This window comes from Corvus kubaryi, unplaced genomic scaffold, assembly GCF_017639235.1.
Source record: "Corvus kubaryi isolate FWS band 111438036 unplaced genomic scaffold, C.kubaryi_AGA036_p1.0 37396, whole genome shotgun sequence".
Taxonomy (NCBI): domain Eukaryota; kingdom Metazoa; phylum Chordata; class Aves; order Passeriformes; family Corvidae; genus Corvus; species Corvus kubaryi.
In genome coordinates, this window is record NW_024581135.1 from 19,273,233 (window position 1) to 19,288,740 (window position 15,508).

At 40.3% G+C, this 15,508-nt stretch overlaps 1 protein-coding gene across 2 annotated transcripts in view; it reads left to right on the top strand.

The window, feature by feature from the left end:
• CERS6 (ceramide synthase 6) overlaps window positions 1-15,508 on the top strand; it is a 112,687-nt gene that overhangs the window by 88,048 nt on the left and 9,131 nt on the right. For both annotated transcript variants that reach the window (XM_042041708.1, XM_042041709.1), the window contains exons 8-9: window positions 1,538-1,644; window positions 15,076-15,232. In XM_042041708.1, coding sequence (XP_041897642.1) covers window positions 1,538-1,644; window positions 15,076-15,232 — 264 coding nt within the window. The remainder of the gene's footprint in view (window positions 1-1,537; window positions 1,645-15,075; window positions 15,233-15,508) is intronic.

A 15,508-nucleotide genomic window follows, 5' to 3' on the forward strand; every position in this document is an offset into this window, starting at 1 on the left:
GCTATAGTAATATCAGCTTCATGCACTATGAAACCAGTTTTTTAGACTGCCACCATGGCAATACATCCAGAATTCCTGGACTGAATTTTCCATCATCTGAAAATCAAGGAAGTTGGTAACGCTTCTGCTTTGCATGTTGGCACCATAGTGTTCTCTTTTCCTTCAAACTAGGCTGTGAGTACAAAATGCTAGGAAATTCATTTGTGTCCTCTAGAAAATAGGGCTGATTCAGAAGTTATGTTTTCTTTGCAGGACTGGTGGCTTTCATCACGTTCTGTGAGCTTCCCAACTTGGTTTTAGTGAGGAATATTCTTCATGTCCAGGTTTTTAGTGGGAACATTGCAGAAACTGGGTAATATCCAAAAGTGCAGGTTTGGTTTTGTCATCCACATTATCTGTTTCTCTGCATTCAGAGAATGAATTCTGCATTCAGAATAGTATTCTGTATGCATGGTTGTGGTAATTTTGCTCCCTTTTAGCACTCTGGAAAGTCTGCACAAGTATCTTCTCAATATGGGGGCTGAATGCAGGTCCCCTCAGAGAGGAGCTTTGAAAGGGTTCCCAGTAACTTAAGTGGACGCAAAAGGGTTCCCAGTGACTTAAGTGGATTCTCTGGATACACGACAGAAAACATGAAGAAAGACTGTCCCTATCTTGAAGCAGATGTTATTTTAAAATAATTATCTGCTTACGCACATTAACATTGTGGAAGCAGCACAGACATCTTAAAACAAACTTCCTTCCCTACATACCATTTTCTTCAGGGAGAAAAGGTTAAAGAAACTTCAGGGAAGATCAGTGTTTTAATGAGCAGTTTCAGAGAAGAGTAATGAATTAATGAGTCCTTCACTGGGAAAGAGTCAGAAGACTGCATGAAGACAAATGAGAGAAGCATGTAAATATAAGCATAAGGCAACAAGATAGGAAGCAGAAGTTGAAAAGAGAGCCTTGGAAAAACACTTGAAGGGGAGGAGCATAATCTTTGAGGTGGAAACTATTCTGCATAGGCAGAACAGGAAGAAGAGATGCTTTAGGAGAATTGAGGATATGGGGTGTAGTGGGGGAATTGAGACAAAGTTTATATATAGCAGCCTCTAGAAGGTCAGAGAGCATGGGGGACGTGGAAGGTGGATGGCTGCTGAAAATGCCAGTGGAGCATACTGGAAAGGTGAGAGATAGGTAGTAAAAAGGCTGGGGACAAGGACACCATAAACACACTAGGGTTCAATAAAAGGTTTAGAAGAGTTTTGTGAATCTGAAATTGCAGAATCTCAAAAATGAAATTGAATGGGGAATAAAGAAATTAAATACATACTCTAGTTTTATGAAGTCTGGTTGGTTTTTTTTTTTTTTTTTCAAAAAAAGTATTTTCCAGTTCCTTGGTGGAGAGGAGTTCCAAGATCACTGTGAGCTGGCCCAGTGAAAATGTTAGTGATTTCATAAAAATTTGATTTCTTCTTTTTCTTACGGCTTGTACACAGTACAAGAGAACTCAGTTGCCCTCATGGAAGTAAAAAGACATCTTTTTCTTTTGCAGGCTGCCAAAATGGCAAATTATTGCAAGTGTCAAAAACTGAGTGACCTTCTGTTCCTTACTTTTGCTGTTGTCTTCATTGTCAGTAGGCTTGGCATATATCCCTTATGGTGAGTAAGGACATTGTTTTCCTCTAATGTTAAGCACCAAACAAGCTTGGAAATAATTATGTTGTAATTGAACATGATTCACTGCCATTACTTTATTTCCCAAAGCACCAGGGAGAGTTTCAGACACAACCAGGTGCTGAAATAGCCTATTTGCTAGAGTGCCATTGTGTTTACTATGTGCTAGATGAGAAACATCTGGGGCTTCTGCTGGTTTTAAGGTAGAAGTGGGTTGGAGACAGCATAGCTTCAGGCAAGCAGGTGGCTAGCTGTGTTGGCAAGAAGTGAGAGGAAAATGAAAATTTTAGTCTCAAAAAAAACCAACCAGAGGCTAAGCTTGAAGCTAGGATATTCTCAATAGTTTCATGAACATTTTCAGCTTGAAGAAGAACACAGTGGAATAAGTAAAGTCTGACCTGCTGAAATTGGTATAAGGATGTCATTGCCATGCAGATTGCAACACTGCAGGCTACTCCTTTTCCACCTCTCCTTTGAATTGGGGTTCCTGGGGCAGCTGTGTAACACATATGTCTAGAAGGTAGTTACACGATAGTAATCTCACGTCCTCCCAGACAGTCGGCTGCTGGCATGTGCACATATTCTCTTCTAGGTACACAGACACGCATGCACACAGACAAACAAATAGATGTTTGATTCTTTAGGTAGGATCTTCTGCATCCAGAGGGCAGATGGCTAGTTAGGAAACACACGGGTGTACTTCACTGTAAAAATGCATTGAAGTTTTTCTGCAACCTGTGCATTATATCTGAGGAGGGCTGAGAGAAGGTCTTGGCCTTGGCTCTTTTCTATTCTCAATCCTTTCTTTCTTATAAACAGAACTAGCACAGATACCTGTATTTCTAGGAAAGTAAGAGAGGTCTTTCGTTGCATCAGAAAATAACAGTGACAGTTTTGTTCTTGGGAAGCACCAAGAATGCCAGAAATTGTACCCTTTGCAGAGTTTATTTAGATTACCAATGAGTTCTTATTCAGATATGCAGAGAATTTACAGATGCCAATGTCAACCTCCCTGCCACAATTTCCTCTCCAAACCTCTATAATGATATCTCTTTGAGATTTTGTTAATGCAAACAGGGTAAGACCGAGGTGCCCTTAGGGAGCTGTGTCTTCAGCTCTCCTTAACACTACAATGTGGAAGTCTCATTTAGCATTTGATGACTCCAAAGATAATGTCATAATGCCTGGTCCCTACTGTGCTGTGAGTTGTTGAACAACCATGATGAAACATGAAAATGAATAGACACACAAACTGCATTTTTAGAAACACTTGTTATTTTCTTCAAGGAGCAATTATTTCTTTCTTAAACAGTTTTGCTTCCCTTCTGCAGTCCTTCCCTGAAGCCAATTCACTGAATTTCTGTAAATGAAATAAGCTCGTTTTTCTGCTTCCATTATCTCAGATAGGAAAAATGGTGACATTCCTGCTCATAGGATTTCACCTGTCCCTTGCATTCTGTTTTATATTGAGGAATGGAGAGAGGACCCAATTTCACCAGTGCATTTCTGCCACTGGAGACTGCAGTACATGACTGTGCTTAAGGGAAGGCTCAGTCAGATGAGGGCTGGATGGGTTTGCAAAGGGGAAATCACACTTGGCCAACCTGATAACCTTCTATGATGAAATAACTGTCTTGTAATTACATAATCCAATAATTACTGGATGGTGAGGCAGAGTGCACCCTCGGCAAGTGTGCTCATATTCCAACCTGTGAGGAATGGCTGGTACACCACAGGGTTGTGCTGCCATCCAAAGGGAAGGAACCTCAACAAGCTGGAGATACAGCCAACAGGAACCTCAGAAGTTCAGCAAAAGCAGTGCAGAGTCCTGCACCAGTATTTGCTGGGGGCTGACCATCAGGAAAGCTGCCTTGCACCAGAGGAACTGAGGGTTCCAGTGGGCACCAAGATGAACACGAGCCTGGCACTGTGCCCTCGTGGTAGCAAAGGCTGGTGGTATCCTGGGCTGCATTAGGAGGGGTGATCCTTCCTTTCTACCAGCCCTGGTGAGGCCACATGTAGAGCACTGTGCCCAGTTCTGGCCTCCCCAGCACCAGAGAGACACAAAGCTACTGGAGACAGTCCAGAAAATAGTCACCAAGATTGATTAGGGGACTGGAGCACCTCTCACATGAGGAAAGGCTGAGACAGGCAGGACTGTTTAGCACAGGAAAGAGAAAGCTCAAAACAGGTATTATTAATATAGAAATACATGAAGGGAGAGTGTAAACAAAACTGAGCCAGGGATTGTCCACTGACAGGAATGCAGCAGCTGACAGTGTGCTGTGCACTCCCTGTCACAACCAGAGTGGTTACCCTGGTGATCCCTCTGCCTTGTCATGGTTTAGCCCCAGCTGCCAAAAAAGCCCCATGAAGCTGCTCACTCACTTCCCACCAGTGAGATGAGGGAGAGAATCAGGAGGGTAAAAGTGAGACAACTCATGAGCTAAAAACAGTTCAATAGGTAAGGCAAGAGCTGTGCACACAAGCAAAGCCAAACAAGGCTTTCATCCACCACTTCCCACAGGCTGGCAGGTGTTCAGCCATCTCCAGGACAGCCAGGGCTCTATGGGTATTGGTGACCTGGGAATGCAAACACTGACACTCTAAATATGATCCCCTTCCTCCTTCTTCCCCCAAGTTTGTATGCTAAGCATGAGACCATATGGTGTGGGGATATCCCTGTTGTCAGCTGGGGGCAGCTGTCTTGGCTGTGTCCCCTTCTAACTCCTTGTGCACCTCCATTCTCCTCACTGGTGGGACGTGTGAGGAGCAGAAAATGCCTTTGCTCTGTGGGAGCACTGCTCAGCAATGGCAGAAACATCTTGGAATTACCAACACTGTTTCCAGCACAAATCCAGAATATAGCCCTGTACTCCCTACCATAAAGAAAACTAAGTCTATGCCAGCCCGAACCAGGAAATCCCTTAATCAATGAAAAATACATTTATTTATTTGAGCATGCAGATAGTTTAGTGTGTATGTATGATCTTTGATTTTTTAAGACCATTTTATTTCCAGACCAAAGCCTTGATGTATGTATTCCTAATGGCTACCCTTAGATACAGCCAAAGGCAGTTTCATTGTTCTCAGCTGTACTGTAGGCAACACTTGTGGGAGTCAGAGTTAAGCAGGGATGAACCATGGGATGCATGAGCTTGTCTCTCCCAAATCCTTTTCCTCTATGAAACAGCAATTCTAAATCTTCACCCCTATTAGTTTGCATGTCAGCAAAGATGACTCACTGGAGCGGCAGCAGGCCAGGAAGCATAGTTTTGCTCTCCTTTGCTGAAAATTCAAAATAGCAAAATTTGGTGCCTGATTAATATTACATAAATATGCAAATTTTTCTAGCGTAAAAGCTGAGAGGTATAAAATCAGTGTGCATGTAATGTAAAAGGAAGACTAATTTATAAGAAAACTTCCCCCACACAGGAAGGTGAATACCCAAGACAGGCTTCCAGAAACGTCACTTCCGAAGCACTGGTGTGCTGTTGTGCTGCCGCTTTGCATAAGTGCCTTTTAATTTTGCATAAAGGTGCTCATAAAGAATTCAGAATGTATCAAATGCTGTTGTTTGAAGGGTGTTTAACAGCAGGGCTAAGACAAAAGAAACTGGCAATTAGGTATATATTTAGCAGTCTTTCTGTGGCATCTGGAGTTCATTTCAGCAATAATTCAAAAACACCAGGATACTTTCTGCCTCCTGCTGCTAAGTGAATGTAGGAGTAAAGCTGCTATTTTCACTGACAAGACATTTTGCTTGTGAAATTCTCCCACTTGTACATAATCACTGTTCTAGCAAATTACAACATAGAACACAACTCTCCATGAGTCAGGGGGAACATGATGCCTTCTCAGGGGATACAGAATTGTAAGGAGAAGGAAAGCAATCTCAAACCAAAAAATCAATATAAATTGTGCAAGGCCTTGGCTAATCTAATCAGGCTGGGTGAAGCAGTTACCTCAAGCTGTAAGGGAAGCTGGGTTTATATTTACCAGGTTAATGCACCAAGCCAGGTAAATTCAGGTTCTTCCAAATTGCTCTAACTAGTTACTAGGATGCAATTTTCCTGAGTTTTTCGCTTCTTTTGATTACTTTTATAATGAGTTATATTGTCTGGGAGGTAAAAAACTGTGTTTCAGGGAAGTGTTGCTGACAAGTACTGCTCTCAAAAGGCAAGGACACAAGCAAACAGCCTTGGAGTTCATGTGATCTGTGAGGTCTCAGCATGCACATATTGCATACATGCACTGAGAAATGTAAAATAGTGCCTTAACATTGCAGATTTAAATGAAAGCCTGATTTAAGCGGGTTATAAAGAGCAGAGGTCATGTTCTGCATATGCTGTCCCCCAAATTCTCATCTAGGCAAATTTGGTATAATCCAGGTAGTCCGTATTATGCTGTTCTGTTCTTGATCTCTTCATACACTGTCAGTGTCCAGAGTATTATATCACATTAAAAGCTGTGTGGATGGACAGTCAACTACTTTGATTAGTTGGTATAGTCTTGTTTGATGTCAGTAGGTGCATCTTAACTGGATCTTCTGTTTGTTAGTCTGTTTGGAAATCTGCTGGGGAAAAAATGGAAAAAAATAACTCTCACTGTTAAAATTCAAAGCTGTTTCAGGTGTATGTCTCCACATCAACTGCAGTGTATGGCTGCTAAATGAGATTTTGGTGCCAATGTACCTCGTATAAGTATGGGTCAGCCAATCCTCAGAAGAACAACTTTGTTCCTTGCTATTCTTTCATTTTAAAAACTCATTCATGACTGTACACACAGTCTGGCTCATAGCTGATTTCTAGTTGCCTTTACATGGCAGTGAGTATCTGCATGAACCAGAAAAGCCTGGTGTGATTCTTTAGGAGTTACAACTAACTTCTGTTCACATGGTGAGCTGTAATGAACCCTAGTCACTTATTACCAGACTTTCCGTCATCTCGGCATGACTGGCCGAGTAGCTCCTCCTGAGTTCCATCATTGGTTGAGCACTAGTGTGGGCCATAGCCATGTTGTTAATGTACACGCTGTGTTTCCAAGTAGTGATACAGTATTGCCAGTTTGCACTGTTCTTTCTTTTATCCTGGAAGCAGCTTCTTTTTGAGCAAATAGGGCAGTGCAGAACCCCTATAAGTAGCAGCTGCTGCAAAAATTTGCTGATCCTCTCTTTTCCTAGCTTTGTTCTTTAGCTGTTCTTTGACTGGGTTTGTGCAGCTCTTAACAAGCAGTGAAGTTGAATTGTCCTCCTTCATGCTAGTTTTCTTTCCTGGGATGTTTTCTCCTGATTGGCCCTTGGAGGATGTATATTGTGTGGGAAGACAGCATGTGGACCCCAGCAGAGTCACCCTGCTTCACTCCTCTGAACATACTGGTAAAACAGAAAGCTCCAACTTACCCTTAAAAGCACCCTACTGTGCCAAAGCAGTATGTAGGCAGTAGTTAAAGCAAGAGTCCTGGTCAGTTACTTGACATAGTAAGAATTCAAGTAGCCAGATGAATCCCAGCTGTCCAGACCTTGTCTGGACTCTGAATGAACACAGTTGTTTTGTGATGGTGTTAGTTACACTCTTGTTGGACTGTAAACCTTCCTAGCCCAGCTGGTATAATAAAATAACGTTCTAATTAATTAATTAATTCTCTTCTGACACTGTCTCAACCTCATTTTGCTCAGAATATTGTCTAAACCAGAGCACAATCATAAGTTGCTTGTAGCAGATACTGAAGGTATAAATTATGATTTTGATACTTGATTCCTGATGCTATTCATGCTGTCATTGAGTGGATGCTGTAGAACTAGCAAAAATTATCTATCTGATGTGCTTACATTTCAATCTGTTTGTAGCTTCAGCAGGCAACTTATAATCAATCGGTTTATCAAGAGCATTTAATAACAAGGTTTTGGCAAAATAACAGTAGTATATTCGAAGAACTCATAGACTTCAATTTATGGATTAAAAAGAAGGTTTAATTAACGAAGTCTCTATAAATTTACTCACAACTCTTGTCTTACTCTTTAGCAGAGCATATATAATGTTGTCATCCCATCTGCTTCTGACAAAACGTTATCAGATGTTATCCTTTCTAAGGCCTAGTTATTTTATTTCCTCAAATTGTTCACAGCATTTGTGAACTCAGGCCTCTGGAGTTTTACAAGAAGCAAAGATGAAATCTTTGGAGTACCAGGTTAATACTGTTCCAGCTATTTACAGGGAAGCTATAAGAAATGGAAAGGTTAGAGGTGTCATTCAGCATTGTGGGCTTGCAGTGTAAATAACAAAAAGTGGCATTTGCTCAGTGTTTCCATTTTTAAAATTTTCATGTGATCACAGCAGGAAAAAAATTATTTCATCAGACTTCTAAATCTGATTCTTATCCTCATTTTTAGTTTCTACAGACTGTACTCTGTGGCTATAATAATGCTTTCTGTTTTCAAGGATAGCCTATTCAGTTGGTCTTCTCACTTCTCCTTTTATTAAGAAAATGTCCTGTCTAAAACCTGTGCTCCAATTGGAAACAGGACAGATACCTGTGCAGTGGCACTTCTCTTGCTCAGAATTATTCTGCCAAGTGTAAATGTGTCAGGGCAAGGGAAGCAGCATGGGCATTTTTCTTGTGGCCAGACATCTTAGCCACTTTTAAATCAGCTCAGGTAGGTAGTTTGAACTTGTGCAAACGTTCTGCCTCTTCTCAGCCCCTTTTCTCTTAGAGGTATCTTTAGCACCAGGGTTTGCTGTTACTGGCACGTATTTTGTGGTGCTACAGAGTCAATACAAAAGCAGAACAATGCTACTGGTTCACTGCAAGTTTCTGCTGTATGTAGGATGCAAAAATCATAGCTCTACAAAAGCCCATGAGTAAGTTAACTTACAGCTTGAAATAGTAAATTACTTTTGAACACCATGATCAACAGCCGTGGTGGAGCTGGCATCTCATTTGTGTTCAGCTAGAACGAGGTCACTGTGGCTGAGCACCTTGGGAGAAACCCAGCCCCCATGTAAGTGAGCACATTCTATAGGTTTCATCAGTGTTGTACAGCGGCAGAGTTTGACCCATAATATCTCTGAAAGTATAGATAACTATTAAGAAAATTGGATTAAACTGAAAACTGTTTAGGGATGATTTCACAGACATTGATGTGGCATATAGTTAAACACAACTGCACTTATTTTTAGTCAACAGAAAGGGGCATGAGGAAGGCTTTCTTATACTGATACTCTGTTTAGCCAAGACTGGAAACTATAGTTTACAACAAATGCTTTTCCTCTTTGGAGAATAACATGAACTCCAGGCAAATGGATCTTGATATGTGTTCTCTGTTGCTCATATAAAAGTTTCATATGTCCCTGAAAATCTTCAGATTTGGAAGTGTCATTCTTAGCATAACATAGTTCCTCAGTAGCTCTGAGTTATTATCATGGGCCTTTACACAAACATTTTGCCATAACACATTACTGATACAACATCTTGCTGGGTATAATTACACTCTGCTAGGAAATTTGATTTGTCTCCATATCCTGGCATCTATTGAAGGACTCTTCTGAGGTTTGAGCTTGGATTGTGAAGGTGTCTATGACCTTGTATCTTTTTTCTATCTACAAGAGTGTAAATGCTACTATTCATACCAGTGTCTGCAGAATCAGCTCAGGAGCAGTAACTGCTGATGAGAAGGAATTGAGTGAAAAGCACAGCTGAAACCAGGACAGTGACAGCTTGATCAGAATGGTCTCTTCTACAGTACATCAAACATGAATAATTTCCTGCCTGCTCCCATCATTTTAGTTAAGTAATTGGAAATCCTATTGATCTGCAAAGGGCTTAAAATAACACAGAATCAGTGGCAGGTCTGTAATTTCTGCAAAGACGTATTGTTCCTGATTAGTGTTAGGACAGGAGCCACCCATCTCCACAGCAGCTGAGCATGTATTAGTACCATGTCAGGAAATCCTCTGATGTGGGGCTGCTGTGGGTGAGGAGAATGCCATGTGATGGCGACCTCACTGATAAAAATGAAGTGTGTGGATTTAACGTTGCTCTGAATACTGACTCAATAGTTTATGTTCTTTCTGTCACTGCATTTTGCAGAGATCTTTCGTCAGTTGTCTAAAAGAAGGAGGGTAATGAGCACCACCAACCAAACAATCTGATGAATCAGTCTGAGATGCTGTTGAAAGATCATCTCTCTCTCTCTCTCTCTCTCCCAGTCCTGCTTTCCCTGCTTCATTGCTTACATGTGGGTGACTGGTTCATCTGACTCTTCTCGGTTCATAGTGGGTCTCATTGTATTGCCATGCACTGATACTCTGGAGGGCTGAAAATGTAAAACAGCAGGATCTGAAAAGGGAAACAAGCTTGTTCTCCCACTCAGCAAGATCCAAGAAGCAGAACAGTGATATAGACACAGCAGCTGGCCAAGCTGAAACTTAGATGAAACACCTGGCAGTATATAGCCCTTTATGTACTGGATTTGCTAGAATTAAATATTTAGCTGCACTGCAGCTTGAAGACTCCAGTACATAGAGTGCTATAGACCAAAGCGTCCTCAATTTGATGACTGTTTTGTGTATCATTCCATACACTTCTCAGGTAAAAAGCTGTTTAACTCATTTGAAGTCTCATGCAGAAATATCTGTGTGTAAAGTCTGTTGTGTAGCACTGTCATTAAAAGTAACTAGGACAGCCTGGGATAAGAAGTCCTATTAGGTTTCAATCAAGGTCTGAATCTCAGAGATAAATCTTGACCACTGATGAAATGTATCTGATTTATCATCCTGTGGCTGATCAACATGTGCACATACATGTGCTCTCACACTCTACTGCTCTTCATTTATCTGTGAATCTCAGTTTTATTTTTTTCTACCTGTCAGTTTTATGGCATCTGTTAAGGAAGTAGTCCACAGTGTTTTATAAACAAGCTAATTCTTACAGCATCTATATGTGGCCAACAAGGTGTGCCAATACTTTGTGTCCATCTTTAACAGAAAATGAACTGTGTAAAGAAATTTGAAAATTTCTTAGATCACATAAGTTAATACGACAGCTAAATCCACAGTTTAGAACTGCTGACTCTTTGTTGTTTGGTCGTAGTCACTTTTTACCACATATAATGAAGAATAGACTACTCTTTTGGGGGCGGAAGTAAGTGCAATTGTTTGGGTTTTTAAAGGAAAAATTACAAAAAAGGCAGAAGCTTTGAAGCATTGCTGGTAGGAGTATTGTTGAGTTACTTGCACTAAATGGGATAATTAATGTAACTACGTAATTACATAAATGTAATTACCTGCTTTCTTGGTAATGTATGCAGTATTGAAAGGTGGCCCAATACAGGTGGTTATGGTGCAATATAGAATACTGTTGTCTAATACACACTTTAAGGAGATAAAGACATTAATTCTGAGTTATTTAGACAAGCTGGTATCATATTGTGCTGTCCTTGGTCATATTTTGAGACTTCTGTCTATTGTGCTGTGTTAACGAAGTGACTTTAATTCAGCATGTTGCATGCACAGTGTGTTTGTTGGTCACTGGACAGTGCTGCAGAAGCTAAGGCAACTTGCAGTAGCACTAATTTCAGCTGCAGTTTCTGCTCCCATTGGATGTGAAAATAGTGCCCATCATCCTGCTATGATCATTCTGATCTAATTTCTTGCTTGTCTGGAAGAATACCTACTCCTTTCACATGATCCTCCTTTTCACCTCTTTTCGTCCTTCTCTGGGCCCTTTCAGAAGCAAACAGCACATTTTTGTCAGTTCTCACACAAATATAAATAAGCATTTTGCTCTTCCACCCATTCCTCTCTTTCTTTATATCTCTTCCTTCATCTCCAGGTTTTCCTTCATCCTTGGTGCAAGATAAGGGATCGACTTGCCGAGAATTAGTAGCTGAAACCCAAGAGCCTGGACTTGGGCCCACTAAGTTGTGGGATGGGAGTGTTACCTTGATGAGTCAAAATGTGGGTCTTTTACCTCTAGTCTCCCAAGTACTGCTTTGCTGGCTAGATAAAGAGTTACAGAGTAGAGGAAAAGCCTGTGTTACTGTTGATGTGTTGCAGGTGATTGTTCAGTAGTTGTTGAAAATGTGTTCATTTTGTTCTGAGTGTTTAATTAGAGTGGTAGTACAGTAAGTACAGGATTTTCTCTCCCAGTGGCTCAGATATTGTGGCAGCATTCCTAAATAAATACCACAGATTTCTGTAAGAGTAGATTGGATCTTAAGTGGTGAATTTATTTTTATTTGCTTTCATCAGCCATACTGCTTAATTCAATATTGTAAACTGAGTGCTTCTCACAGCCAGGTGCACAACCCTCCTTGAGATGCATTTAACAAGGGAAGAATACCTTCCACGAGATTGTGTTGTGTTCTCCAGCTATCAAAATCTTCCAGGGGCTCAGAAAAAAAACAGTCCAGAAATTATTTTCAAAAGCAGAAGTGAACATTTAGTTTCAAATTGCAAAGATCTGAGAAATGCTGACAAAAGTTAGCAGAAAGGTAGAGCACTTGCAGCTTAAAGTGATTTTCCCCTGTGAGATCAAGTCCAGCTGCTTCAAGTCAGATACCCAAGAATCAAAGTTTCCACCATTCATTATGAAAAGCTGGGATTTAACTACTGGAGAGCTTTGAAAAGTTCCAGCAAGCATGTTTACAGATTGAAGTGCTTTTCTGAGTATTTTAATCCAGGATTTATTTGTATATACATCTTATAGGCACTTCCTCCTCCATGTAATCCATTCTCATGCTGCTTTTTCCAGTCCCTATTATTTGTGTAGTTGATTAAAATGTTTCCATTGAATACTTGTAGCAGTGAAAATGATGGAAAGCGATCTAACCTGTCTTCCCTCCCCTCCTTCCTCAGTCTCTACAAATAGAATTTCTCTGTGTATTCTGACTAATAACCTTACAATTTTTCTCCCCATTTCAAACTTTTAATATGAAATAATTTATTTATTTGAGAGTTTGTTTTCTTACCTCCATTTTTCTCTGCATTTTTCTGTATTTTCCACTCATCTTCTGCTCTGTAGGTGTTTAGACATAGCCTTAGCTCCATGTGCACACCTAGCCTGCACATTAGACCACTGAACCTTCTTAGCTTTGCTGAGCAATTAATGAGATCCTTTATGCAGATTTAATGGAGAATTCCAGTCCTGTCCTTAGTTTGCCAGACATGAGCAAATTAGAAGGAAGCCTGCTTTTTCATTGAGGCTTATTTCCCCGTCTGATACACATTATGTGAGTCATTTGCACATGCAACTGCTTTTGGTACCAAAAGCATTCATTTTGGCCTTGCTGTCTTCCTGACTTCTGCAAGAGTGGGCCAACTGCATCTCTAATGCTGCTTTTTTTTTACTTGATTTCTGTGGAAGTCACCAGAGATGAATTTGGTCCAGTTAATTAAAATATAAACAGAAACCTGCAGAAGCTTCATTTACAATTCTCTAGCATATAAAATTTTAGACATAAACACAGGTGAGTATAAACAATGGTAACTTTATATACAGGAGTTGTTGATTTCAAGTTTGAATTTGATATAATGGTTAGAACTGCAGTAAGCACTGGTGAAGTAGAACAGTGCTGACTCCACCTCTGTTTTGATATGATGCGAGTGTCCCCTTGAACTGTAAAGTGGGGTGTTGCTGTGACACATAGAGCTACCACTGGTAAAACAAATTGTACAAAGCTGAGACTGAAGAGTTCTATCTGACAGAAGCGATAATATAATGGTGTTTTTGCAAACTGGAAAACGTTTTCTGGTGTTCACACCATAAACAGAAGACAGTGTAAAAACACAGCTGTATAGGAAGGTTATAAAACATCAAGTTCTCAATAAATTATGAAGCATATGTGCATTTCAGTGTAAGACAGCAAAAATAAAAAGGTAGAAGTACTATGAAATACCCCTACAGTATTAAGGCCAGTGTATTAGAAATCACTGGTTGATTTTTGACCAATGGCATTACACACATAAATCATTACCACTAAATGTTGTATTCTGGATTTGTTGTCTGTACATATTTCATGTTAGTACTACTTGAACTGGTTTTATGTTGCTGGAAAGGATTGTAGCAAGTGTGATTGTTTATTAAAAAGCTGAGACCAGTATGCATAACTTCTCCACTGAGTTCTGTGCTGCTCTGGAGCCGGTGCAGGGTCCCGGTGCCTCCCCTTCCCGGCTGGCGCCCCAAGCCTGCGGTGTTGGCCGGGCTAAACGCGCCATCTAGTGACTATCAGGGAGGGTTTATGTAAACCAAGGACAGAAGAACAGAAAGCCAGTGGAGTTTTAAATGAATTTCTGCATCAGCAGGGAAAATGGATGAAGGTTGACAAACCCTTATATTGCCTTATTTTTCTCCCGTTCCATAACAGCCATTCCTAGATCATTATTTGTTTTTAAAAATGCCATTGTTTCTATTGTGTGTTCTCCACTCTGCTCTCAGGCTGTTTGTTAAGATACAGATTGAAATTATCTGCTGTGGCAGAGTATTTGGGCAGAAAGTTAGTGCTGTATTCACAAAGCTTCAGAAAGCATTATAACATCAGTTCACTGCCTGCATCTGAAATGCTGATTCACAAAAATTTGGTTCAAATGTCTAGAATTGCCTGAACTTCTTAGAATCATAGAATGATATGGGTTGCAGAGGATCTTTAAATGTCATCTAGCCCAACCCCCCTGCAATGATCAGAGACATCTTCATCCAGATCAGGTTGCTCCAACCTGACCTTGAATGTTTCCAGGGATGGGGAGTCTACAACCTCTCTGAGCAATTTGTTCCAGTGTTTTACCACCCTCATTCTAAAAATCCTTTTCTCTATATCTAGTCTGAATCTACCCTCTTTTAGCTTAAAACCATTAGCCATTGTTTTATCTCAACAGGCCCTATAAGCCCCCTTTAATTATCAAAAGGCTGCAATAAAGTCTCCTGTCCCTCACTGCCCCATTGTTCACCTGTCCTATATGTAACTGCAAAGTCTCACTCTTGGTTGTACATAAGTGGCATGCAAATTGGATTTTGTGCAAAAATTGGCTAATATGGGGGCACCAAACCCCTACTGGAGGCAGCTGAGATGGAATAACTTTATTTAAAAAACATGTAATACAGTAATTTTTGTTTTCAATCAGGGAAGGAGTTGTTTGAGTCAACCAGCACCTGCTAGCTGGACAGATGAAGAAAAGAAATGCACACTGAGGATCTTTGTTTTCTATATGCAGTGTTTACAAATTAAGTTAAATATTGAAAGCAGCATTTTGATGTTTCTCTCTGGAGACACCTGTGTGATTCAGTCCAATTCACTATTACTTTGGAAACCATCTGCCCTTGTGGATCCCATCTAATCAAGTACTTGTCATCTTGATTTAAAAATAACTTCTTTGAGATTGTTGGCTTAAGGAAAGTGTTATTTTTTTTTTTTTCTTCTAGGATATTAAATACAACGTTGTTTGAACTGTATGAAGCTCTGGGCAATTTTCCTGCCTTGTGGGTCTTCAATGTGCTGCTTATAGTTCTTCAAATTCTGCACTGTTTCTGGTCTTACCTAATCATAAAGGCAGCCTACAAAGCTATTTCAAAGGGCAAGGTAAGACAACACGGTTTCATGATTTTAAGTTTTTCAATATCAATAGAGGTCATTTTATGTTTGTTTGGGTTTTTTTTCCCCCTAATCCATAACACACTACTGAAGACACATCTTGTTTTAGGCAAACTCTCCTTTCCTGGAAACCTTTTCCCACTCCTAATGATTGTCAGATAAGCGAATAATACTCTGTATAGTGATTGTATTTATATGTGCTTCCACACTTCTTTTTTACAACATGGTACACTGCACTAAGCTACATTAGGGAAATCAGATTAA